Genomic DNA, 27,276 nt, shown 5'->3' with positions numbered 1-27,276 from the left:
ATACTGTAGCCAGTAATGACACCTTCCTGTGAAATGATACAGAATTGCCATCATCCTGCAAAGATCTAAAACTTTCTTTTGCTTGATTTCTAAGAATTATGATCAGTCTGATTCACTGGAAAATTAAGATCTGCTGCTACAAAAGGAAAACACTGTTAATCAACCTCCTCTGCCACTATTCCCTAAAAGCAACACTGCGCATTTAATACGGAACCCGCACCATTTTCCTTGTCTAATGCTTAAGCACAAGCATTTTGTAGCTTGTAATAGCTTTCACAGCTTCACTCTCCATGGCTGGAGAGTGCCCAAAAGGCAATTCAAAATGACAGTATCTAGCAAAGCATCTAGCTCTGAACGGAAATCTACTCGCATGTATGTTGGCTCTGCTAAAACAAAAGCCACCTGCAGAATCTGATTACATCACCAAACTATGTGGATTTTGCTATTTGTGATTATTGTGGAGTTGTGATATTATGTCTTTGCCGCTACGGACAGAAAAAAGCTTCAAGTACTATGTACCAGAATACTGTTAAGGAAAAAGTCAACAATATCCAAAATGGGGCTGCGAGCTCAAAAACATCTGCTTCGTATACTCAAATTTTTCAGTGCCAGGCACCAACACCATCAGCCTACTGTCCAACCACGGTTTACTATAACCAAGAGAACCTTCACAGGAATAATATCTACAAGAGAAAGTGAGTACTGTCAAGGTGACCCTCAAAGGCCCAAGAAGGGTAAAAAGGCAGAGAAAAAGGGATGTGGATGTGGGGGAGCTGTGCTATGGGACAGAATGAGGTGAAAGATGGAAACGAAATCACAGATTGCTGAGTTAGAGAAACAGCGCAAATGTCCATGGCAACAGGGACTAAGAAAGGAGAGTATATGTTAAACAGAGCCTTGGGACAATACAGGTGAAGGATGGAGATTCAAAGCGGGGAAATACAGGCTGGGAGGACAAGATAGGTGGGTACAGTGGTACAGAGGGACTGGTAGGCATGAAGTTACGTTGTGGGCAATGATGCAGGAGATATTTGACAGTATCAGGGAAATATCCCTGTGGGTAAAATAAACACAGCCACTCAAAAGTTACAAAATGCCATTAGCCTCGGTAGGCACGTGACCCACAAAAAAACATTTTAGCTACTTACAATCTACCTTTCCTCTCCAGTTATTTTTGTCCTTAAAGACTGTCTGAAAATCTCACATGGAATATGAGGTGATGAAGGGATGTCTGGGCCTGCAAAGAGCAATCAACCATATTTCTGAGAAGCAGCAATGGTTAGGTATTAACCCAGATGCTCAGCGTTCAATATTTAAAGGTCAGCATTGTAGCACTCAGCAAGGCAGTACTAATGAACATACTTTAGACACCTAAAATATTTACATTCGAGTTGTACATACCTAGCTACAGTTAGATAAAACGATTTAACTACAGTTAAATGGACGGGTATATGGTGATAGATCATAAGATGGCAAGTGGACAAGGGCAGAATGGCTTTCTACACGAACGTTTAGACTCGGTTTCACAGAAACTATGGTATGGAAAAAAAAGGTACAGGTGCCTTCTGTGGCACAGGGTCCCCGTGCCTCTGCGGCAGCCGCGCCGGCCCCGGGGCCCCCTCACCTCACGGCGAGGGCTCGGCCTTTCCCGCCCGCCTCCCAGCGACGTGTGGTTGCCCTGGCCCGACGCGGCTCGGCGGGACCAGCAGCTCCAAGGGCGCGTCCCCCGCGCACCCGGCCGGCCGGCCGTCCCGAGCCCCGCACAGCCCCGAGCCCCGCACAGCCCCGGCCGCCGCGGAGGCGCAGGGCGCAGGCGCGTTACCCCGCGGCCCCGCCGTGCGGGGGCTCCTGTGGCGCATGCGCGCTGCGCGACCGCGGGGGGGTCTCCGGGCCGAGGCGCTCGGTTCCCTGAGGCGGCGGCACCGGCGCGGCTCGTCCATCGGCGAGAGCGGGTGGGGGAAGGGGCCGCCCGCGGCATGGGGCGCTGCTGGGGCCGCCCCCCTCGCCGGGCCCGGCGCGCCCCCGGACTCTGCCTGCGGCGCCGCCCGCGGGGCCTGTAGGGGCGGCCGCGCCGCGCCTGGCCGGGGGGAGCGGCGGCATGAGGAGCCGCGGCGGCCGCCGGCAGTGAATGGGCATCGCGGCGGAGCGGGAGGAGCCGGAGCCGCCGCTGCCGCGATGGCTCAGGAGAAAATGGAGCTGGACCTGGAGCTGCCGCCGGGGAGCGCCGCGGCCCCGAGCGACGGGGGCGGCCTGAGGCGATCCAACAGCGCCCCCCTCATCCACGGGCTCAGGTGAGCGCGGCGCGGCCCGGCCCGCGGCGGCCCCGCAGCCCCGGCGGCGCCTGGGCCCGGCCCGGGGGGTTTGGCCGCCTTGGCTGCCGCCCCGCGGGCTGCCCCGTGTCTGCCCGGCCCCCCCGCTGGGCGCCGCAGCTCCTCACCGGCGTCCCGCAGGGAGACGCGGGGCTCAGCCCGGGCCGGGGGCGTTTCGGCGAGGTGCCCCTCCCGGTGCCCGGGGCTGCGAGGGCGCCGCGGCCGCTGTGCTGTAGCTTCGTTAAAACGCCTGGCTTGTTGTCACCCGGCTGTGCTGTGTAGCTGAGGAGCGCACAGCCGTGTTGCCAGGTCCGTGCCCGTTGCTGTAGATAAAGCACCGACCCTGCCGTTTTCCCTCATGGTTCAAGTCCGACCCCGAAATGCCTCTGCACCGCGTGTGCTTACTGCAGTAAATGCCTTCAGAACAGCCGGGTCAATTCGTTGAAGGTCATTTCATGGCGCCTTGAGAGAGAAAAAAGTTTTACATTTAGTGTAAAACAGCGTGTCAGTTGTCCTGGGGAGAAACACAAGGAGCGGTGCAGGCGGTTTTGCCAGGCTGTTGCCATCGGCCTGTGGCAGGTGGTACCTGCCAGGGGGTTGGATGTTTGCCATGTGTTCCAGGTTTAGCTTTCTTGCAGCTGATGGAGCAGAGGCAGTGGCAGTCCCAGGCAAGGGCAGGGGGTAACCTCTCAGATATGCATGGTCTCTTGGATAGTTTTGTGTTTCCGTAAGTTTCTAACTCAGGGTGCTATTTCTTGCCTCCTCTGGGCTGTCCTGCAGTTGGGAGGTGCCCCCATCAGCTACATGGTGTGGCTACCATCTGAGGTAGTCCTTGTGCTTCTGCTAGTAGTATGTCTGCAGTTTGGGAGAGCATATTGACGATAAACTTCATTAAATGTAGTATAATACGTGATAAATACTTCGGTTTTTTTCTTCAACTTTGTGTTTCTGTAAGGGACTAGATATCAAGTGACAAACCTCATAGATCTTTTGTACCCAAATGGTTAACGGTGAGTTAACAGTTCAGAGAAGACACTGATTCTTGCCTGTTCAGTCATGACTTAATGTTAAGTAAACATAATTGTGGTTCTTTTACACAATCGTAAGAAAACAGCTGTTAGTTTACATTTTAATGCAGTATAGAAGTATTGTGAGTGGCAGTTATTCCTCAGGGAGATTTCTGACCAGGTAAACTATCTGTAAACGGGGTGAGATGTTTCTCAGCCTTTCACAAGTTGTTTCTTAGGGACTGTGAGACCCTTTACTCCTTTAAAAAAATAAGCATCCCATAACCATGCTGTAAACAAATTGTTTCATTCGGGGTTCGGGCTGGTAGAATGGTAAGCCTCAGCTTTTGCCTCAAAACTGTGCATACGCTATATGTTAGGGTTTTATACAAATTAAACTGAAATGTCATTAAACTAATTTGAGGTGGTTGCAGGGGTTTGCCTGTTTATTAGGAATTTTCCAGCAGAATACTGTTTTTGCAAGGTTGCAGCTCTTGGCAAGAAACCTCAGTTTTTCCCAGAATGGTTTTGTTGGGTAAACCGAAAGAAAAGCTCTTACTCTTGAACAGCTTGCTTTTTCTACTTTGCCTCCTGTTTTGACGTCTTCATTAACAGGTTTAGTAAGGAGCTTGGAGAATGAGTTACCATAGAGCCAGAGAATGTTTTTAAGCGCAGTATTTTAGATCACAGAAGTTACCTTGCACAGAACTTCTGACTCTTGTTTTCATGCCAAATAAAATTGATTTTCAATAGGATTTGTAAGGATTTTCTGTGAAAGGTAAGTCTGAGATCTGACCATCTCTGATGTGTTTGCAAGGGAGATTAAAGGTAAGGATATCTGCAGAGCTTTTTCTCTCCCTCTCTTCTGTTTTAGTTAGCACAGGATATTGAACTCAGCCTATGGTAACGTGTTACAGAATCATTCCAACCTCTTTTCTTGATTCAGACCCCTGATTTCAGGATGTACTGTTTGTGTTGCATTTGTATACCAACCAGTACACTTACACTAAGAAGAAGTTAGTTTTATCTGTTGGCCTCGGCCAGTAAATCTCATATCTAAACATGATGTCATGGTTCCCTTAAATTTTACCTGTTCCACCCCCTATGAAATGGCAACTGTTTGATCTCTTGTGGGTGTAAACTGAGTAAAACCTCTTTGAAAATTGTAAATTATGTCTGGTCATTTGTACTGGAAGTTTTGGAGAAAGAGTTTTTGCATTCTTCTTGGTGAAAGGCACAGTGCATATGCCAGTTGCTGTTGGCTTTTATTTCACAGTATGCGTTGTTTGTTTTTTATTTACAACCAGCTAAAAGTGGTCTAAAACTTATGTGTCTAACTGGTGCATTTTAAACTGGAGGATTCGGAAAGTGTTGTGTCTTGAAAATGCATAATGATTATCAATCTTTAGAACAAGGTAATTCTGTTGGTCAGATTAGTTTTAAGAAATTGTACTTGTGTAGTGCTTTCATTCATCCCAAGTTAGCAGCTGAAACAAGAAGATGCAATCCAGTGACTTCTTGTAATTTAGATCTAATTACAATCTTATATTTGGATCTCTTGGCCTGTGCTGGTAAATTTTAGGCGTGGGGATTGTAGGATTGTGGCTCAAAATTTTTATTCTAGCAACCATAAAACTGAATTTCTGCAGTCACATTCATTAAATGCTGATCAATGGTTGATGATTACACTGGTGTTGACCAGTGAAATTTGCTTTAGGAAGCAATAGAACTAAAGTTGCCTTGAGAAAGGAGCTCATTTTATATCAGATAGCTAATCCTGCATTTTTAAATGGATGTGCTGCTTCCTGGTTAGAAGCCTGACTGTGGTCAAAAGTCTTAGGGCTTTAAAAACTGGTTTTAGTGTATGTTTAGTTTAACCTCTCTTGGAAAAAAGTTCAGAACTTGTTAAGTGTTTGTAGTGATAAGACTTATCAAGATACTGTATTTTTTTTAATTCTATTTTATCTATGGTGGTTTCAGTTGCTAGTTATATAACATTTATAAATTTGTTCTGTTGAATGACGTTTGAAGCAATGTGCAAGCTGCAGCCATTCCAAACATAATAAATTCCCACAGAAGTGATTAGCCTTAACAATTTTTCTTTTATTCTGAAGACTCGGTATGATTAATTAAAATCATTTACTGAGGTAGCTGGGACTTGGGGGAAGAGCAGTTTGGTTTCCACTCTGCCAACAAGCTCGAAGAGTTCTTATGTATCTGTCTCTCGAGTGCTTTGTCGAGAAATGGTAGCTGTCATAGCATTTGAAACTGAGCTTATATTAAGAGGTACTTTTTGATAGGAGGGAGATGGCTTCTGCATTTGACAAGTGTTTCTTTTCACAGCGATAATTTACAGGTGTTCCAGGCTAACGTTTTGCGAACCCGCAGGAACAGTACCACAGTTATGAATCGTCATAGTCTGGTAAGAAAACTATTAGACCAACCACATTAGGTCCAAAGCAGAAGTGTGCATACAGGATTAGAGAAGAAAATGAGATTGTAGTCTGTGAAACTAATACCACGTGTTTTCAGAAACAAGGCTCTAGACTGTGACATTAATATGCTGTAGCTATAGTGAAATTTTATTTATAGACCATTTAGCCTTAGAGAGTACTTACGTTTCATTGTGACCATAACTTTGTTCATAAAATGCAAGCATATGTTCTAAGATAAAGAAAGGTAGTTTGCAAAGAAAATTAAATATGTGGATGTATTGTTGTTCAGTAATCAATGTGTTAATAATTTCAGATGTTTAGAAAAAGACAGTGATGCTCTGATCTTAATTTGTCTTCTGTATAGTAGTGACTGTATAGACCATTGTAATCAACAATTTGATACAATAAGATGGAACTGGATGATAGAACATGTATCTTGAGACTTCCAGAATTAATGATTCCATATCTCTTACAGATGCTCGTTTGTGATTTCAACTTTTCTCTGATTTCTATTATTACAGCTCCCAAAATCTGAGTCTTTAAAATAATAATCTAGACCCGTGGTGATGCAGCCCAGACAAAATACTGTATTGGTTTAGTATTGTACAAATTGTGGTAGAAAGGTGTGCTTTTGACTGATTTAGAACACCTGCACAGGTTCACATAGACAGTGTGGTTTGCTAACCCTTAAATGGTTAGGGTATACAGGGTAGTTATTTCCCCTGCCTAAAAGGAATTTTTGGTCAGACTTATATGTATAACCAGAAACGTAACTTTTCCCGTAAGACAGCCTTAAGAAGCCAGTAGATGCAGGATAACACCCAGCTACATTCAGTTGATTATTAACGTTCTGGAAAAGTTAAGCTATGTTGGAGTGTGAGACAAGTGGTATGAAGTTTTAAGTATGGGAAACAAAGTCCCTGTAATGCTAACAGCAATTATCCTGTTTCTTAATTACCTTTTGAAGATGCTTTAGAAGGAATTTGTTAGCCCCATGTTACTGGTTGAACAATACTACTCTCCTATTTTCTCGACCGATGCCCCTTGGCTAAAATTCTGGTTTAAAATCAGGACAACTACTTCAGTAAAGGTTTGCATCTGTATCAGAACCAGAATAGTTATGTCAAAGTGTAGGAAGGCTGGTGGAAAAGCCTTTCTCCTGCTAGGGTATAAAACCTGGTAGAATGTATTACAGTAAAGATTTCTTAAACAGTCTCTTTATATATACATTTTTAGAGTGGCAGCTTAGGTTAAATTTGTTTATGCCTGTGGTCAGATGAAAGGAGAAACAAAAGCAAAATCTCAGTTTATTGTGTTTGCTTCTTGAAGATCCGCAACTGTTGGGCAAAAAAGATGCTAATTTAGGATGCATTGCCTGGAACTTGCTGGGAAGCAGGGACTATTTTACTGATGGGCTAGCTCTTCTGGCTGGCTGTCCCTAACAGAAGCTGCAGCCTTCTGGACTGAACCAGTGTTCCCATCTTCATGGGATGATGTCCTTAACCCTTCACCTCACTTTAAGATTATTAAAAAGCATCCTGAAAGTTAACTTTCTTCACTCCAAGCTGACCAGGTGCTGACAAAATACAGTTATTTTACTTATGCTAAAAATCAAGTGTTCCATTGACTGCTAGATCAGTGCCTGGTCCACTTTGAAATATTTATTTGGTTATGGTCTAGTTTATGGTTCTCTTGAAAATGTCAGGGAGGATGGAATTGGAAAAGAGTTTAGAGATTATCTCATCCTTCTGTGGTCTTAAACCAGGATCATCTGTAGATAAATGATTTTGTGAAAACAATTAAACTTTCAGCATTAAGGACTGTAAGCAACCTCACTTGGTATTCTTGCTGTAGCAAAGATGTAAGTGTAGTTTTATGATCTGAAGAGATATTCTAAGGAGCTAGATGACATCTAATTTGGTAAATTAGATTTTACAATAAATAGGGGATAAAATGTACTTCAAAAATTTTTTTTTTGTGTTTAGGAAAACTAACTCAAGTTTTATTGCAGTGTAAGGTCTAATAAAGAGGTGAAAAGATTCAGTAAGTGACTGAAACTTTGTTAATTTAGTATTATAAGTACAGCTAAAATTTTACGTTTTGTTAAACCTTGGGGGAAAAAAAGGTGGTTTTTTGTATTAATTGTATAATAATTGTATTTTTTGTATTATTTGTATATTGATACAAACATCAATATATTAATATTCGATTAATTGTATAATGTGTTGTGTTCACTGTCATGGAAACAATGGTAGTTGCTAAAATACTCTGGTAACTGAAGGTTATATCCTATCTAACTGCATCTTCAGGGCTATTGTGCTTGTCCCAGTTGCTCAGCTGAATTCTAAAATCTTTTCTTTTTTGGGTAGCTTCTCCAAGTCTCAGACTCCAACTCTTTTGTAATGATGACTGCAGGGGCAGCTATGCCAGTTTGGCCGGGACTTAATCTCCAGGTTTCTGACACTGTATGTAATTGCTGAGGAGGGGTCAGCTAGGCTCGGTGTCTGCTGTTGATTTCCTTCCAGAAGGTATCAGTGGCTTCTAGTGAATAAATGTTTTGAGGGTTTTGGGGTGGTTTTTTTGTGTGTGGTTAGGGTTTTTGGTTTGTTGTTTAAGCAAAGCGTTTTAGCCTGTGGTTAGATGTTTAGGTACTGTTTCAGCAAAAGCTGGTTGATGTATTTATTTGTTTATTTGAAGCCCCAGAAATGCCTGTGTTGGCAGAAGCCAGGGAGCACTGCAGGGGCGGCAGTGGAAGGAAGGGCAGAGGCGCGTGGGGCAGGGCACCTTGGCAGTGGTGCCTGCCAGGCTGGCGCTTCTGAAACTTTACCTTCAGTGGAAAACATTGTTTAACCTACTGGGGAAGGGGTTTCTCTGCCATATGACAGTCTAATAGTTTGTGATGGTTTTTATTAAACTTTGTGCTCACTTAAAACACTGGGGATTTCGGTAGTTTAATTTTAACAAATGGTTCAGTCTGCTTTAGCAAGTGTCCATTCAAAAAAGTCTGAAGTTTCTTTTCAGGAGAATTAAATCAAAGGACTATGATGGGGAAAAGTGAATTTTAAGCACGGACAAAATAAGGATGATTACTTGTTGGAGATGAGATGTAGGATCCTCAGAGTTAGTGGGTGTAGTCAGTGCATTAGATCCTGCAAAACAACACTTAACTGTCTTTTGATTATTTTTATTTTACACTGTGAGCCATGGGTTTCATATATATTCTATTAATGTTAAACCTTAAAGTATGTGCAGCACAGTCATAAAATTAGAATAGAATGAGTGGAACAAATTTCTACTGTGGAGTGACAGAGTGAATAGGCAGGAATGTCCTGTTGTCTGAATCCTTTTCTCTGTGTGAGAATCGAGGTCGACTCAAGGTCCACGTTGGCTGGTACAGCTTGGAGGAGTTGTTATTTAGGTGCACTGGATTTTGGGGAGCCTGATGTAATAGTAAAGCTGACCTAAACTGGACTTGAGAAGTAGCAAATCAAGACATTATAGCTACTAGACTTCAGTAGTATATATTAGGACGACTAAATTCTGGCACAAACATTTGACATCCTCTGTGTGAGTCTCATGGGCTAGTATCTTTTGTGAGAGGAAGGGCGTGATGTCTTGATGTTTGTTTTTTTAGCGGGAGGATTCTGGATATATGAAGCATTAATAGTCTGTGATAACTTACCGTAATCTTTTGTGTAAGGCCGCAAAATCTTTGTGTTCTCCATGAAGATGTTGCAGTAAATGGTTAACTGAATGTTTCTTAGTTTCCCAGCACTAGCATAATGAAGAGCTGTTTTGTGAAGGGAGGAAGCTTCATACTGCATAAAGTATATAAACAGTAATAGCACAAACCTTACTTGCTGAACGCACATCCAACTTAAAAAGACATCTTGTCTTTTGGAGGGGTTGTCAGCTTACAGCAAAAAAGTTAAACCTCTGTTCAAAGCTGTAGCTTGGAAATTTTTATCCCTGAATGGGTTATGACAGTCAGATACTTGAGGGATGGAAAATACATGAAAGGTAACTATATTTTGGTAAAATAATAAATTACTTGGGTTTGAGTGTGCAGTTTTGGATCCTAGTATTCCAGTGAGATCTTGACGCAAAACTGACAAAATTAACAAAGACCATTTTCAGTGGCATCTTCTCTGGTTTCACCCCAATTGGTGAAGCTTTTGAGAAACCATAAAGAAGGTCTTTAATTCTTTGTTAGCTGTCTAGTAGCTGATTTTTTTTCACCTGTCCAAGTACTTGTTTATAGGCAGACAACAATCCAGAAACCTTTTTGCACAATGCGTTGTTTTGGGTTTGTATTTTTAAAGGATCTTTGGGGAGTCCTCTGGATCACTTAAATGAAAATATTCTGAATCACTTAAATGAAAATATTTATGCAACTGTATATATGAAGAGTGGCAGTGTGCTGGTTGAACACAGCTTAATTCTGCAGAGAAGGCTGTGACTTCTAGTTGCCTGGAAATGAAGTGAAAGCCAAACCGATACCAATTACCATCTGTGAGCATACAAAGCAGTATAATATGGAAATATATATCATCATGTCCTTGTAAGTAATTAATGTAGTTTATATATCCTGAGAGCGTTATAAATGGTTTGGTGCTGTTAATATTTTTTTCATTTGGGATAGCACTATAGCATGGCTACTAACATTCCTGCACCTTTCCCTCTCTTCTCCTGTAGTTTCTAAGCATGTTTCAGTTGTATGTGGCTTTGTTTTGCAGTTTGTGCCATCATCTCCTATCCGTATTCCTAGCAGCCGTCTTCATCAAATCAAACAGGCAAGCACAGATTCTAATTTTTTAATTTTTTTTTTATTTTTTAGAGGTGGTTGGTTTATTTGCAGTTAACGTGTAAGTCCTTCAAATGGTTATTATACATTTTACTTTGAAACTGTAGTAGAGTCTGCAGCAGTCTGTCACTTCAAGGTGTTCTCAAAAGTAAAAGCTGTATCTTGTCTGCAGAGTTGCAAATTTCATGTTAGCACGCATCTTATAGTAAGAAGAAGATTTGAGGAGAAAGAGGAATCTTAAAATGGCCATTTTAGAAAGGAAGCCTTTAATGTAAACCCTTAGGGTAGTTGCATCAAGTTTTTGGCAGTAGCGCCAGCATAAATATTCAGGGCCAATAACAAAGTGTTCCTTAACTTGTGTTGCCACAAGACTTTTGTGCAGCTCGAAAATGAACTGGATAAGGAAGCACTCTGGCTAAAAAATAGTTTGGACTCTTCTGGCTGGGCTATTTTTCATCTGTATAATTTTCTTATCCAGATCACTGTATTTGTGCTGTCACAGCAGGAGCACAGGGGGAAGGGCACCAGAGCAAACACTTAGGAAGGGAGGGGGGGGGTGTAGCAAATATCTGCGTAGGCTTAAATAGCACTGCTACCAGATAAAGACCACAGTCTCAAGGGTCAAGTTTTAAAATCAACAAGCTCAAACTCTTGTGGCTCCTCCATTTTATATGTCCACTTTTTGACAGTAGAATATTTATTAAATTGGCTTGGAGAGGCTTGATTTTTTTATACATATGTATTATTTTTTTTTTTTAGCTTGCTAGTTTTCAATGGATAGGCTTGATTTTTACAGGGTGAAAAGTTAAGAAAATGATTTAATACTTTGTCATACCCTGAAAATGCTGTCCATCTGAAGTGATGGAAGGCATTTCTGCTTCCCATCTCAGGTATTTAAGGTGTATGCATAATAAACCTGAAGAAAATAACTGCTTGCTTTTATGTAAATTATTTACTGGCTTAGAGAGACTTGAGCACTCAGGTCAGTTGTAGAGCTGTTTCATCAACATAAAAAGGCTTAGGATTAATATGTGAATTTGATGAGAGCAAGGGAATAAACTCCTATGGCTCTGCTATATTACATGAAATAAAGTTGGTAATTCAGTTTTTGGAAAATACTTCTGTATTCATACTTGTTCCATACATTTAATAAAGTGAGCAATTATATTTTCTAATTTATGTTTGATCATTAAATTCACAAGTTGAAATTCCATATCTTGTATACTTGCAGAGATGGGAACCTGTGTGATTTACTTCTGATGTCTTTCAAATCTTAGCAATAATTACACGTAGTAAGACTCTTCATATGATGAAGATTGTGAAGATGTTTAGTTGAACTTCTATTCTTGAACTGGTCTGAATTAGGGAACGCTAATTCACTCAACAGACTGGGTAGCATTCAGTTAGTTTTAAGGAATGGTATCTATCTCGAGGGGATTGAGTCAAGTTTGTACTTCAACTTGGTGTTAATGTTTAGTTTAATTTTACACCTTTGATCCGTTTTAGTAATATTTTATGGGTACTTTAGAAAAAAACCTACTAAATCCCGAATTCATTGTGTACAATGCACTGTATTGCAAATGAAATGCTGACAAGTGTCTAGTTAGTTAGAATAAGGTAAAGAATTCAGCCATGCTTTTGAGGATTATCTGTACCAGTTTCCATTTTGTGAAATAATATTATGCAAGTCTGCATAAAGATACTCTAGAGTGTGCAGAATTTTTGGTTCATAATATCATTGTTCAGTCTTGTAACTACCTCTTGAACAGTAATGAAAATAAAAAAGCTGGTTGAGAAATAACTCACATAAGCACTTTTTATGCAGTGGTCTCTTTTGCTATATCTCTTTCCCATCCTCTCCCCCTGGCTCCTTTTTGTGTAGTGAGAGCTTAAGGTTACTGTTGCTTAACTGAGTTGAATTAAATTTTCTGCATACCAAAGTGAAATGAAACTAGAGCTTTTCTGATTTGCTGTAGCAAAGCACTTTTTTAAATCTAATTTTTCATCTGCTAATATTTTAGGAAGAAGGAATGAATTTGATGAACAGAGAAACAGTACGTGAAAGGTAAGCATTAAGGCAAACTAGAATACTTATTGTCCTGGGCCCATAGAAGACTGCATTAAATTTCTTTTCTTCTTTATAGGGAAGTGCAAGTAGCAATGCAGATGAGCCACTCATGGGAGGAGAGCTTGAGCCTGGTAATGCATGCATTCGTGCTTTAATTTGTATTTCTATTATCAGTATCAGGACACTAAAGACTCTGTCATCTCAATATTTTCTTTGATAGTTTGACCTGCAATTAAGGTGTTAGTATATCACTGCTTTTGATCAACAATTTTTCACACTAACAAGGCCCAGAATTGTCGTTGTTCAAGGATACATGTGGTTTCCTTGGGCTGGTGTGTCAAAAGAAAATTGCATGGATGTCTGGCTGTTCGAATTTTCTTCCATGTTCTGCTTTTTCTGTTGTTGATGTTTAGTGTAAGCTTATAAATGGCTACCTAAAAATTGTTAACATGGTGGAGGATAACTTTGGAATCGTACTCAATTCCACACCAATCAGTCCTTTTCATGTTGCAGTACTTGCTCATAAGATTATTTACATGTACTATTCACAGAGCGACAATGATTTTGAAAAATCATCATCACCAAAGCAAGTAGACTTTGTCCCAGTTTCTCCAGCTCCCTCACCTACCAGAGGAATAGGCAAGGTGAGCAAAATGTGGGAATAATGGCTTTAACTTGAGTAGTGCTAAATACATGCAGCTGAATTAGTAGCAAAAGATGAAGCCACCTGCTCCTTTCTACCTCAGCTGCAAACAAGAAACTAGAGAGTAAACAAAAAAACCCTAAAACCCCTAAACAGAAAATACCAGCTAGCAGTTGCAGATCTTGTGGATGTGAATTTCTGTAGACTGTTCAACTGTTAATCTGTGGTTAATAGACCTTAGTCTTTACTTGCCTTCCTGTTGGAATAAGAGGAAGGGGCATACGTTCCTATTTTGCAAAATAAATCCTTTTCAGTTTGCATGTATTCTGCATGAAGATGAACCTGTCCAATTTTTTAACACTCAGTAACAAAAAGTGGTATCTCAGTATACCCAGCCGTATTGACTGGTTGCTTAAATTGCTAATGGGTTGCTTATTTACCTGCCATAAGGATCAGTTGTTACCATATGGGTGTGATAGTGTTTATACATAAATAACTCAAACTGTTTTACTCTCAGCAATGTTTCTCACCCTCTTTGCAAAGTTTGGTGAGTAGCAGTGGATTACCTCCAAGTCCTAGCCCAAGTCCAACAAGGCGATTTTCAAGGTAAATACCAATCATGTCAATAATAGCAAATTGGCATAGCTTGTTCACAGTAGGCTTTTGAAATACCAGAAACTTATATACATAATTTATTTCTAATCACAAATACAACTTTACATATTCATGTAAACTTTAGATTTTACAGTGCTCTAAAAATCTTCATGTCATAAAACTGGGAAAATGGACTGCGTCGTGGCATCTGTCTTCTCAGTGTAGTTTCTATATTGTTCTTAATCACATTTATGTAACTGAATTGAATCTGAAGGGAAAATGAAACCAAAACAAACAGATTCAGTTTGTTTCTGATTCTGGTTTTAGCTGCATTGGATGTTGTTTTGAGTGACGTGGGCAAACAATTAAATTTTATTAGGCCCTAATAGCTCAGCAGAGTAGCCTGTCGACTGAGATCTGGTCAGTGCCTAGACGTGGCTTTTAGACTGCCCCAGCTGTGAAATAATGTGATTAAACTTTTTCTGTTAGGGTCCATACTTCCTTGTCTGTCTTCGGGAGGGGGGTGGGAAGGACTTATTTTGGATAAGCTGGTTTAATGCCTATTTTCTTAATGTTTTCCACTTGGTAGTTTATCAGAGTATATTTTTTTACATGTTTTCAGTCTTCCTTTATTAGTGGTGATATCAGTATAGCATATGCCTTCTTTTTAGCAGGAGAAGCCAGAGTCCAATTAACTGCATTCGACCAAGTGTTCTTGGGTCAATAAAAAGAAAAGGTACAGTATTTGGTGCTGGCGCTTCAGAGTGACTAGAAATAGAAGGTGTTACAGATAACCAAATAAACATAATGGTTGGTAGGGATAAAGCAGACAAATCAGTTTTTACTGTTCCATGAAATGAATAGCTGTTCTGTTCAAATGCCTTTCCATTGCTGTATTCATATCAGTCTGATAAAACTAATGTAACCTGCTTAACAAAACAAGAAATACAACTATTGGTATATTTAACTGAACAAATAGAAAATTTTGAAAGTCCTGGCTAACTGAAGCACACAGGTACTATAGATTTGAAATCACTCTTCAAAACCAAAAGCTTATGCAGAGACCTGGTAGACACCTTACAGCTTTACCGGGAAGTGTTTCTTTATCTTCCTTAGTTTTTCTTCAAGTTTAACTTCTGGTAATTTTATTGTATCTGTTTTCATATGTTCATGCCTCACCTTTGTAACAGAACACTTCTGGCTCTGAGAAAACTTTAAAAGTACTTTTATCAGATTTCTGTCATAGCCAGTTTAAGCACATATTTATTCTCCCTTCTTCTAGAGTATTTGGGAATCAATATGTAAGTTTAGTGATAATCCTGAACCTTGTTTTTATTGATTGCAAGAGGAAGACAAGCTTTCCTTATTCTCGGCTTCTCTGCATTGGTGGAGCTAGTCAGTGAACGGGTCGCTGCATAAACTGAAACGAAAAGATTTTGCTTTGCTACTGAAGAATAAATATCTGATAACTAAACCTCAGTTCATAAGTCACTAAACTTTACTGAAGGTTGGAGTAAAATGTTTCCAAGAAACAGTCTTTAAAATTTCAGCATCAAACTTCTATGTTATACATATAAAATAATCTCTCATCTATTGTAATAAGTTTGAACCTCTATTCTGTTTACTCTGTAGAGTACATTGGAAGTATATTTTAGTTTAAATGGGTAGTAATTTTTATCACTCCTTATCTCTTACCAAAGGTGTAACAGAGATGGAAGATCATCCAAAAAGATTATTCCAAGGATCCACCAACATGCTTTCCCCTGAAGTTTCACATCAGGTGGACCTTGGGGGATGGTAAATGCTCTGCTATTTATTGTGTGGATCTCATCGGAAGCATTACAAGTCTTTTCATCTCGCAATGATTATGCTTGAAGTTGGGGGGTTTTGGTTTTTTGTTCTTTTAATACAGCTATCTCATAATTTTGCAGCACTGAAATTATCACAGTAAACAGGGAGTAATATTTGCTACAATTTTATGATTTCTGGGACTGACTGTTAACATGCTTCACATGTGGAAGTTGGGCCTGTTTAGGAAAAGATACCTCATGGCTGGCAGTTTTTGGAATTGAGTTTCAAATTGCATTAGCATTCATGTTTGATTACTTGTGGGTAGATTGGGGTGGTTTTCTTCTTTTTTCTTTTTCCTTGCTCTTAGTCGCATGGGAAAATTAGTCTGTCTGACCCTCTCTGCTAGGAAGAGATAAAAAATACTAGGTTAAAAAATCATAATGATTTTGCATAGTAAGAGATTTTGATTTAGTATTTCAGTCACGAGGTCAGTAATACGTAGGGAGTGCTCACACAACTGTCAGGGCAGGGCTGTTTACGGTACTTCTGTCCTTTTTGCCTTACAGTTAATGTACATAGCTGTGCACGAGCTTTGAGCCCATTGCAGTGGCAGCAATAAAACAGGTGTTTTAAAGGTACTTTCAAGACATCACATTTTTGCACACCCTATCCACAGCAGGCACAGCAGTGCAGGTTCAGTTGCTGCATCTTGGTTTAGAAGATGGTAATTTTAAAAAAAACACTTCGATGCTATTACTGATCATTATCACCTGTAGTTACAATTTTGTGTCCTGTGAAATACATAGTGAACGGTACAACTCCAGTGCGTACAGTTTATCATCAGCTCTCCTGGCAAAAGAGGCCTCTGAATATATGCTAGCCCAGGACCTTGTAGGAGATGGGGTAGAGCTTGCAATGGGTTGCTCAGCCTGGTGCTTCTAATCTGTACGTCGTTCCTGTGTGAGCTGAAGGAGGAAATTAGCATCATGTTATCTGTTTGGAAGTAACTGCAGGGTGAGTAGTTGCAGATTTATTTCAAACCATAGGGGCTTTACTGTTTTTTCAAAGGCGACCATTTTTTAAAATGGCTTTATAATGAATGGAAGCTAGTATTTGAAACTTATCAGAAAGAGTACCTTACATTCCTCATACCTCCGTGTTACTCTGTTTTCAGTCTGTCGTCACATGCTCTTGATGACAACAGAAGCAGTGCAGGCTCTTCCTGTGACTCACCAGCTGAAGTTGGCACCAACACAGACTCTCCAGTCTCACTATCGGACTCCAGATCTCCTTTTTTACCAGTAGATCTTATGGCTAAGTTACCTATTAATTGAGAAACAGAAGTCTGCTAATGGACACCAGGAAACAAGCTGGATATCAACAAGACTTTCTGTTGTGTTTAACTGATTCTGTTCCTCATAGGAACTTCCAGAAATGTCGTTATTTCTAGAAAACTTCCAGAATAGTTCCTTGAGGAGGAATTCACATTTCTAGTGATTTGTATGACATTTACTAAAATACAGTAAGCATTTGAATTGCAGACATATTTCATGCTATCATCAGTAAGCAAGCTGTTGATTTATAATGGATATTGTCTTGTTGGCGTAAGTTACAAAATGTGACGTACAGAATGTGTGTATGTTCTGCTTGTGGAAGACTTGGCTTTCCAACAGCCACCAGGCAGTGTCCTCACTAACATAAGCTGGTGCTTATGTAGTAGCAGATAACTTTCGCGTTTGTCCTCAGTCTGAAACTAAGGAAGCAGCTTACTAATTTCTTTTTATTCCCTGAGTGTAAGATATTTATGGGTTTTATTCCTCATATGAAAGGGGGAGTTTCGGGGGGGGGGGGGGAATTGATTCTTGTGTTCTGTTATGATTGGCTGTTAAATCTGTGTTCTAATAGGTGTCAAAAGAACAAGTTCATGAATGAAATCCAACATACAAATGTAAGTTGACAATTCATCATCATGACTGCTATTGTGACTAAATTCAAATGAGGTGTGGAACACTCCTCTGGGGTTTTGTATTACTTTCTTTTTCTTCCCCATTTAGATGATGTGTTAGAGTGGTAGATGCTCTGTTAAAGGTCTTTTGATAGGGAAAAATAGTAATAATGTTTGGAATAAAACATTACATCCTGAGGTTTTAGTATTTAGTACTTCAGAAGTGCTTTATTTTAACAGACAGTATTCATCCTCATATGACTTCTGTTGGACAAATACAGTGAGGAATCTTGAATGCCTTTTTACAGGCTGAGGTGATCAAACATGTTTAATCTATGTTTAGTCTCATGCCATTTCGTCAAACAGTGGCATCAAGTTTTTTCTGCTGTTGAAAATGTCAGACACTGATCGGAAGCCTAGAATTTGGTAATCTGAGATGTTTCAGGATTCTTTTACTGTATTTGAAAAGTCAGTGCGTTGAGGCATCCTGAGCTCAACTCTGAAATTCCCCAGACAGGAGGAGAAATCTGCAAACCCCACCATAAGCCACATGTCAGATTTTCCAGTGGCAACCTCATTTTGGTTGTTGACTCCTGTTAAGCAATTGAGTTTCCCCAGCTGCGTCCCCATTTGTACATCTGTGTGTGTCTGTACTATGTGGTTTCAAGCCTTCTCTTCAGAGCGGTTAGTAAGAAAAATGTTTTATTTTTAAACACTGAATCTTTGTAATGTGTATTGAACTGAGAGAGGTATAGAAACTTCCTGAGGTTGGAGAAAAGCTCACTTTGAACTCTGCTGTGAAAGGTTCACATGGATGAAGTTTTGATTGACATCAGTCATCAGAATTAGAAATGGACGACTTGGAGGGCAAAGGCCTGCTGACCTGAGGGCCGGTGACCAGTTTCTGTGTGTCCTTATTGTAGAAAGAAAATAGAATGTATTTTAATAGTGTTACTCAGTTCAAGTAAGATATGACATGGTTTAGTTATGATTTCATTCCTCTTAAGTTATTGTAATAGTCAACGTCCCGATTGCCGTTTTTTTTTAAATTCAGACTGTCCTTCATCCCTGTGGCAGATGGACAAGCTTGTGTTTAATGTCTGTTTGCTCTGTCTAATATGGCATAGTTTGTTTCGCTATTTCAGGTATGTGCCAAAGAGCCGCTGTGCATTCACTATTTTGTGGTGAGGGCGAGACTTTTTTTTTTTTTTTCCTAAAATCTTGCTTATTTTTTAAGACTGAACCTCCTGGTGTCTCTTCCAGTCTTTTTTAAAAGGTGCATCAGTAGAGGAGTTTAATAGTTGCGTGTGGGTCAACTTGTCTCTCTTCTGTTGAATATTTATGCTATTTTTCAAATAAGTGCCAATAAATGGAAAAATAAATGTGTTTTACTGTTTCTGCACTTTGTTAGAGGGGTAACCACGTTCTTGTTTTCATCTATGATTAAATGTTTTCCTTTTTAAATCGGAATATCTATTGTAACCCACTTCCACCCAGTCTAGTTTACATTGAAGTTGGCCTTAAAACCTGCAGCAGACTGTTCTGTTTTCCTAGTGCAGTGCTATCTTAAAGTTCTGTGACAACTCTAGGAACATTGAAGAATAAACCCAAACATTTGCAGAAGGCTTTGATAGCTAAGCATGGCCCTAGTTTATACCTGGAGGAAGTCGTGGCGAGATAGTTTGGAAGATAGAAGCTACAGCTGGCTGGTGGGCAGCACGGGGGCTCTTACCTCTTGGGAAGAAATGGGGCGTCTCTGTGGTTTGCTTTAACAGGGCAGTTAATGCTGTTGGGGGAGAGAAGCAGTTACGTGTCTGCAGTTGTTCCTTCCCCTGCTTTGGCGAAGCAGAAACCACCTTGAACTTGTGGAAAAAGGCACCTTGGTTTCTTGTCCATCCATGTCATTGGGAAGCTGTGGTTTTGCGTCCTGGAGTCAGGAGATGTACAGGGGTTTTTCCACTGAAATGAAATACTAGATTCTGGAACTATATTACCCTTCAAAAAATATATCTGGATTCAGGGAATTAGGGTGCTATACAAAGTGCATCATCAACCCTGTACTCGCATGGTAACTCATACTGTTGGTACTAGCTCCATTTTGCCAATTCCCCATTTACACATGAACAACGGATACTGACGTTTTGCTTGGTTAGATGTCATGGTTACAGGACTGTTGCGTACCATGTTCCTTAACTGCTCTGAGTTTATATTGCAAGTGTCTACGCCTTTGTCTTCCTCTGAGAAGAAATGGGCAGCTTTCTTGTCTCAGGCCATATTGGAAGTGTTATGATTATATATACGTACATATCTCTGAAAGTATAAGTATATATAACCATACAATTTATTTTTTTTTTATTCTGTGACTCTTTCGGGGCATACAGCTGTTTCTGGGGTTCTGCCACTCCTCTCGGATGGCACCCTGCCAAAGTCGTGCTTGTGATCGGCACTTGATTGGTCTGGTTGAAAACTATCCTGTAGCGTTTGTTGGCATTTAACCCAGGTCTTGGGCCCGTGTGTCTTCCTCGACAACTGATCGGTGTTTTTCTTCCTTCCACCTTCTCCAGAATGACACACTTGCTGAGGGAACATCGATAACCGTGCCAGTGCTCGGGGGACTGTATTTTTGGAATGAGCGCTTTGGTGGTTACTGCATTTAGCAGAGGAATAGATACTTCATGCTAGAAGAGAGGTACAAATGCCAGGAAAAACGAGCCTGTGCATCAGCCAGATTAACTTGCTGGGGTCTTCTGCGTGTCGCCAGCAAGCCAGTCGATCCAAATACTCGACTGAACAGCTGCCCACAGTCCTCCCGAGATCAGCATAAGAACTTAATCCTAAATTTGTTCTTTTCGCCTTCCTTCAGAAAACTTGAGTCTAAGTGATCTCCAGCCTGTGCCAACAAAACAGGTCTCCAAAGGGTTGTATTGGTGAGACCAAAATATCGTGATGTATAAATGCGTGTCGTGGTTCTAATATTAGTGCTGTGTTTGTGAGTCCGGCCCCGCTATGGTGAGCGGGTTTGCTAGGGAAGTGACTGAAGGCAGGAGTGACCTCTGGGGCTCCGGGAGCCACTTTCCAGCCTCAGAACAGCTTGTGCATTTCTTTAGCGTTTCAGAAATGTTCACTTTATGCTGTTGCGTTAGTGCATATGTTGGAGTCGTAACTCGTTTGCTTAAAATAGAGAGCTTCAGGAGCTGTAATTAAAATGTGTGAGCTCTTCATACCCTGTTTTAAGCAACCTTTCTCATCACCAACTGGCAGACGGAGTTTAAGTTGATCCCTCTTCTCCTGGAAGCACCAAGTTAAAATATTTGTAAATGCAAATGAATGTTTACAGCTAGAGTACAACAATTAAAACCTTACTGATACAGAGGGGAGCTTGCAAGAGCCCTTTTCACTAACTAGATGGAAAAATTGTCACCTCGCGTTTTTTTATTTGGAGTCTGTTCCCTAAAAGTATGTCTTGGATGATGGTTTGTTGGTTTGCTTTACCTGTAACAGTAGAGTCTTCCTATTTTGTTTATATTTGGTACGAGCATCCTAATGATAAACTTGAGGCCAGCTGCCGGCCAGCCTGGGTCTCGGTCCGGAGATGCCTTTCGTCCGTCTCAGCGGGCTCCAAGCAGCTGCCCTACACCTAAAAGATGAAGCAAAAGGCAGATTGCTTCCCCTGTCGGGGCTTTGTGGTAGCAGCATGAGAGAGGAGGGAGGGGAATAAACAACTGAAGGAGAATAACCTTGTCTGACTTTCAGTAACTGGCTCGGGAACAGAAATTTCCAAGGAGGGAGGAGCTGAGAGCATTCAAACCAAAAGCAAACACGGGCTCTCCGTGCCCATTGCCCTGTGTGCCAGGGAACCGTGAGGCTTCCCCAGTCTCATGGGGAGGAATCTCATGAAGATTCCTCAGACAAATCTGCCATTTACCGAATTTTAAATTCTTCTGATTGTTTAATTTCTTCTTTTACTTGCTTTGTAAGAGCCTTGGAAAATGCTCACTATGTAAGACTTCCTTCCATGGTTAATAATGGTGCGTAAATGTTTAGAATTTTGCTGGATGTCAGCTTTAGAATTTTGTTGGATGCCACCTTAAGTAGGAAGAGCTGCTCAAGCAGGAGCACTGTTTGCTGCAGGTACTAATCTGGAAACATGGTTCTCGTGATTTGCTTTTTCCCCTTGTGTGGAGAAAAAATCAAAGGCGTGATGTGCGTATCGCACGTGGCGTTTTGTGGCACCGAAACAGTGTGCTATGTTGTCTTTCAAGCTGGCTGAAATCGGGCTCTGTGGCACTGAAATTGCTGAAAGAAACTTCCTGCTAAAAGTAAATCGGGATCCTTTCATTTGAAGCGTGTTCACTTCAGCCGTCAGGTTTGATTTTGGAGATTCCTGGCAGATTCCTGAGGGAAAGGCGCTAATGGCTTTGGTGATGTTGATGGAACGTGGGATTCCAGAGCCTTGCTGCAGAGTTTTATTTATCTCTTGATGGTGGTTTCTTGTTTGTCTGATGCCACCTTGTTCATACCTCAAAGCCACCAAGAGTATCTGCAGTTTCCTGGAGAAGAATGCTCTCGTTTCATTATTGTTCGTATTTCATTATTTTGCTACTGTAAATTGTATTGTTAATTCTTCTTCTGTTTTGTTAACGTGGATTTAAGATCCATTACAGACTCTTGGTTCTTTTACTCCGTGTCTTTGATAGGAGTTTTATCAAGCATCTTGTTCCTTGGTATCTCCTGTTCTGCAGGGATCAGGGTGACGGCAGTTCCGTGTGTCTGAGCTGATATTCCACAACTGAGGTGTCACAGGGAGCTGGTCACCGAGGCGGGCCTTGTTCCTCGGGGCCAGGAGACCCTCTGTTGCTTTGATTGTGCTGCTGTGGTCATGGTTGTGCTCTAAATTTATTCCTTTGCAGAGTCTCTGCTGTTTCAGGGACCAAGGTGCCTGCCTTTGCCTGCACGTAATGCCACGTTACATTGTCAGCGTGGTTACAGAGCTTTGCAAATTTTCAAGAGCTCATATGCATTAGCTACAGTTCGTTATCCAAAGTAAACAGCTAGTTAGCATACAGAAGAGAGCTTCTATAGAAGACAAAAATAGACCCGAAAAATGAGTGTATCCCCTTACTTGGCTTTACTTGTTACGGTGTTGCCTGCCTGTGTTCATTCCTCCAGCACTCGTTTTTTGTGGATACACAGGTTCTCCAGGCTCCTTTCATTTATCCGTGTGTTATCTTGCCATGGTTTTTGCCGCGCTGCATGGCGATGCTTTCCCGGGTTTTCTGGCTTATGTGGCAGTGCTAAGCAGGCGATCTGCTGCGGGCAGCAGTGCCCTCCGCTCTCCTCCAGCAGGTTCAGCCGTAGTTTAATTTCCTCGGGCAGCAAGCTACGCCTGCAGGGAACCTGGAGCCCAGCACCAGCACCGTTACCTTCGTCTCCTTCTCCTCCAGCTCCGGTGGGAGACGGTGCCATCCATAGCACTACGGAGAGGAGGGAAGTGCCCCGTTTCACAGGACCCCCCGGAGGGTCTTGTACAAGGTCAGAGGGTGAAGAAAGCACCTGAGCTGCTCTGACCCAAGAGCCCAAACTCCCTCCTGGCAGGGAGGTGATTTAGGGTTTGGGGTTTAAGACCTCATGTACAGCTTGGTCCCTGAATTTTGAGGTTGCCCTGGATCCCCACGGGCCCTATGAAGCATGCATCGCTTGGCACCCAAGAACTTTTTTTCCTGTAAACAAAGTATTCCTGGATCTGGCTCAGGCAAGTTTCCTTTTGTAGCCTGGCCCCAGCAGTGGGATGAGATACCAGTGCACGTGGGTCTGAAGCATGAGATTCATGCTCCTGACAAAGGAAAGGGAGGATGGAACTTGGCATTTGTGAGGAAAGCGAGGTATTTTACATATACAGACAAATGAGGACTAAAATATGGTGATTTATTGCCAAACTGATCTGGCAGCCTCTTTCCAGTTGAGGCTTGTGGGTTATCACATACTACTTAGGTGTGAACAGAAAATGCAATACTGTACAGTTGGCTTTGACAGTTCTTAGCCAGTTGATTCCAGGAAGGATTTCTGCGCTGCGTTGCTGAAGGCACGGCTCTGTGCATGGGTGTCTCTAGAAGCAGCTCAGATGCTGCTGTTAAAGCTGGTTAAAGGCGCGTGGTGACCGTTGCCCCCGCCAGCCCCCTGGGTTACCTTCCTGTGGCACCTGAGCAGCGGCAGCAGCAGCTCAGCGTTTCCCTTTGCAGGGACTGGGTCTGCCCGCAGGTGAGCTCCAGGGGAGACTGATCCCCCCGCTCCCCAGCCTGGGGGGGCTCCATACCCTGCGATCCCTTGTGAAATGAACTGATGATCAGAAAGTTTGGAAACTGATGATCCCTGGAGCTCTGAAACAGTTATATTGGGTCTATTACAGTTTGAAGCGTTCTGTGATTTGCTCCTTTAGATAAAATCGGGAAGTCCAAGTGTTTTCTGAGGCAGGCAAGTGCAAACACCTAGATGAGATCACGTACCAAGCCCACAGCTGCCCGGAGTGACGCTGGTGAACGTGATCTCGGCAGCAGTCCCAGCCGCTGCCTGCTGGCATTGCCCCCCTGAGATACCGGTGCCATAGCGAGTGCTGGGTAAACAAGGTAATTGTTTCTGCTGGATGATCTTAAAGCCTTCCTAACAGTCTGCTGAAAATACTTTTCCATTTCAAGGAAATGACTCTTTTGTTTATCTTAAAGAGTCAGGAATGGGAAATGACGTGAAGGCTTAACTGTTTTTCCTGGTGTTTTTAAGAGGAGGCATATTCACTGTCTCAGGTCTTATTTCCAAAGGCATTCGGTGTTCTCCATAACCCTATTAAGCACTAGAGATGTGTGCGTGTATATATACATATTATGTATCAGAATTATCTTGTAAATCTTCCATGTCCACCTGGTAAAATTGTCTCCCTGTGCCCATACCGTAACATGATTTGATATATTCCCCTTGCAGTGCTGAACTGAAACTGTCCTCAGGTATCATTCTCCCCAAACTGGAATAAATCTGTGATTACACAGTGTGCTGTAATCTCCCTGGAGCAGAAAGAAGTCAAAATTCACATTTGTCATGCTTACTTTGCCCAAGCACCAGTTTTATCTGCATTTGCTGAGTTACACTGTGCATTTAATCTTTCTTATCGGTGTATTGCTCCTTGCATGCCCTTGGAAAAGACATGGTCCAATGTTTTAGGTGCCGGTAACTTTTTGTTACCGATTTCTTTGGTCAAGATGTTTCTCTAAACCAATCACCTCTTAACTTCCTTGAAACCAAATGCTGGCAGGCAGGGTCTCTGTTGGCTGTAATCTCCCTGCTCAAGGCTCATGCGTGCCCTGTCCTGCAGGACCAAGGCGGCTGCAGGTGTCAGGACTTGGTTGTAGCAACTCCGCGTTCTTACACGTGGGCTTCTCTCTCTTCTGTACTTCTGCAAGTGCCTGGGAAAACATGATCCTAGCCCATGACTAGAACTCTAGGATATGGGGCAAAAAAAGGTGGTTTTGGGTGTGTTTCGTGGTTCAGGGTTTTTTTCAATCACTTGAATACATGTCTTGGTAACAGCCAGGCTGATGTACCATGGGGTGGTTTTAGCTCCCTCCCCTTCCTCAAGAAGCAGCAGGTTAAACTGCCTCGTGGAAACCAGAATTGACAGCGTAGGTACCTAACAGAGAAACTACAAGAATGCAGCTCCGCAGTGGCAGGAAAACACAGTCACCCAAAAAAAAATACGATCTCAGTGTTTGGAGGCAAGTGCTGTCTGCAGCACCGCTCTGGGACACAATGTTCTCAAACCACTTAATAATAACCTTTTTTTTTTTTTTTTTTTTTTTTAATGCATGTTAATGTTTGACTCTTCTTTATCATCTGACACTGATAGATGACACAATTTCAGTTCTTCTGAGAATCAAGCTGAAGCAACATTTTATTGTCCTTTAAAAACTTACTTGTCTTATATATAAGAAAAAAATGTAGTGATTAACAACTTGAATTCAACTTTTTTTTTTTTTTTTTAAAGCAACACTGTTACCTGCATGGTTTCTTTGTACTTCCACATATAAGCAGAAAAGCGACCCATAACATGCAGGGGAAAAGGAGGTTTAATTTCCAAAATGTGTTTTTTATACAGATCAGAGCATATTATAGACTTCTTATAAACAAAGATTTGCATGTATGAATCAAATGCATTAATAGTGCCCCTTCAGCAGAAATATTTTTAAACTTAACATCTTGACAGTGAAATGTCAAATGAAGGGAAATACTTACTATATGAAACAAGACAAATATTCACCTAAAGTTAAAAATGGCATTTGAGCAGGAGTTTCTGATACAAAGGAAATCCCCTACCTTAGCTGGGGGTGAAGGGATGGTGTCAAGGAATGCCTGTGTTGCTGTACTGAGTTTGGTCTCTAAAATCATAAAAATGGTGATTTTTGTGTTAGCGTGCAGCGTGAGTGCAACTTCTGTTACTGCCACTTAATTCACATATTGCATGCATCCCTAAGAAATGAAAGGATCTGATTACAGAACTTGTTTTTATTGTCTACAGTTGTGATACAAAATGGCTGTTGCAGAAATTACTTCCCCAAGTAAGAAAACAAGCACTCAATGCTATATTGGAAATAATGAAGTAAGGAATTTTGAGAGTTAATTCTTCACCTAAAATTCATGGTTTATTTCATAGTTTCACTGATGGATTTTTTAATTTTCTTCAATGATTAGTCATGACTCTCATCCTTCTGGTATGTATACAGAAGTGTTATGCACCAGCCTCAGCATGTACAACCACAAACCAAATGAACATTTTACATAAGACAGTTTGCTTTTATAGTGATCACGCACTGATGTGAACATAGACTAAAAATAACAAATGTTGCTTTAATAAGGATTTTTTACAGTAGGCGTAGATATAAAAGTTTTTCAAATTATTTTCACAGGTATCACTGAACATTTCATAGCTGTCTGTTACAGAAGCACCGAAAAGTGCTTTGAGTCTTTCATTTATTATACATAGTTAAAATATATTACACTTCTGAAGGTATCTTAAATCACTGAACAGTTTTGCTAGCATCTTAATGAGCCAAATGGGAGTAAAAGGCAGTCCACATTCATGATGTGAATATACAGTAAGGTGTTTGACATCCTATTAACTCATTGCTCATGTTCTCAAAATAACCATGGTGATGAGACCTGAAAGACAAGAATTAAGAACTAAACACAACGCTTTAATTTCACTTAATAAAATATTTAAAATTCAGTTTACCCTGTCACAGGCCAGTGCATAAATACATGCAGAATGAGTTTATATATACACTTCACTTAAATACTAGAAGTATTGCTCCAAATGTTGATGTAGTCAAAAACTGTGTAAAAAGGGGGGGAAAAAAAAACCCAAACTGCACTGAAGTGGCAGTATATCTAGTAACTAAATGCCAAAGCAGCTATAAATACTCCAGACAATTACTGATCTCACTACTGGAAAATCTTAACGTTAAGATTTTAACTTACGCAAGTGTAACGCTAGCACACAAGCCACCCGTTTTCGTGGGGGCTAGTTATGGGCAGTGTAACTCGCATGCTGAATCATCAGTAAGGCAGATTAGCTCAAGGCTCCAAGACATTTTTGTTCCTGCTCTGTGCAGAATAACTGATCAAAGATTAGTTTTAGA

The 27,276-nt window shown here is 41.3% G+C and overlaps 2 protein-coding genes across 5 annotated transcripts in view; one reads left to right on the top strand and one right to left on the bottom strand.

Moving 5' to 3' along the window:
* Window positions 1–69: 69 nt before the first annotated feature.
* On the top strand, window positions 70–18,982 carry LOC308053761 (P2R1A-PPP2R2A-interacting phosphatase regulator 1). 3 transcript variants are annotated; one of them, XR_013923789.1, is made up of 11 exons: window positions 70–2,291; window positions 5,660–5,738; window positions 10,488–10,544; window positions 12,577–12,620; window positions 12,700–12,754; window positions 13,175–13,267; window positions 13,784–13,872; window positions 14,532–14,596; window positions 15,561–15,657; window positions 16,218–16,286; window positions 16,826–16,962. XR_013923789.1 is itself a non-coding variant. In XM_080365442.1 (10 exons), exons 1-10 carry the CDS (start codon window positions 1,540–1,542, stop codon window positions 16,983–16,985), a joined length of 1,488 nt encoding a protein of 495 aa, XP_080221568.1. In that variant the 5' UTR covers window positions 74–1,539; the 3' UTR covers window positions 16,986–18,982. The 3 variants fall into 3 exon arrangements, 2 of the variants coding, with proteins under 2 accessions (XP_080221568.1, XP_080221567.1); XM_080365442.1 differs by lacking the exon at window positions 16,218–16,286 and having other exon boundaries at window positions 74–2,291; window positions 14,535–14,596; window positions 16,826–18,982; XM_080365441.1 differs by lacking the exon at window positions 16,218–16,286 and having other exon boundaries at window positions 76–2,291; window positions 16,826–18,982.
* MOSPD1 (motile sperm domain containing 1) overlaps window positions 18,813–27,276 on the bottom strand; it is a 21,659-nt gene continuing 13,195 nt past the window's right edge. For both annotated transcript variants that reach the window (XM_080365448.1, XM_080365449.1), the window contains one exon: window positions 18,813–26,797. Coding sequence is in view for 1 of the 2 variants with exons in the window: in XM_080365449.1 (XP_080221575.1) it covers window positions 26,766–26,797 (32 nt within the window). In the remaining variant the exon portion in view is untranslated. The remainder of the gene's footprint in view (window positions 26,798–27,276) is intronic.

Source organism: Falco punctatus, assembly GCF_963210335.1.
Source record: "Falco punctatus genome assembly, chromosome: 15".
NCBI classification, from domain to species: Eukaryota; Metazoa; Chordata; class Aves; order Falconiformes; family Falconidae; genus Falco; species Falco punctatus.
Note: the sequence above shows the minus strand (reverse complement) of the source record. Positions and strands in the feature narration are given on the sequence as shown.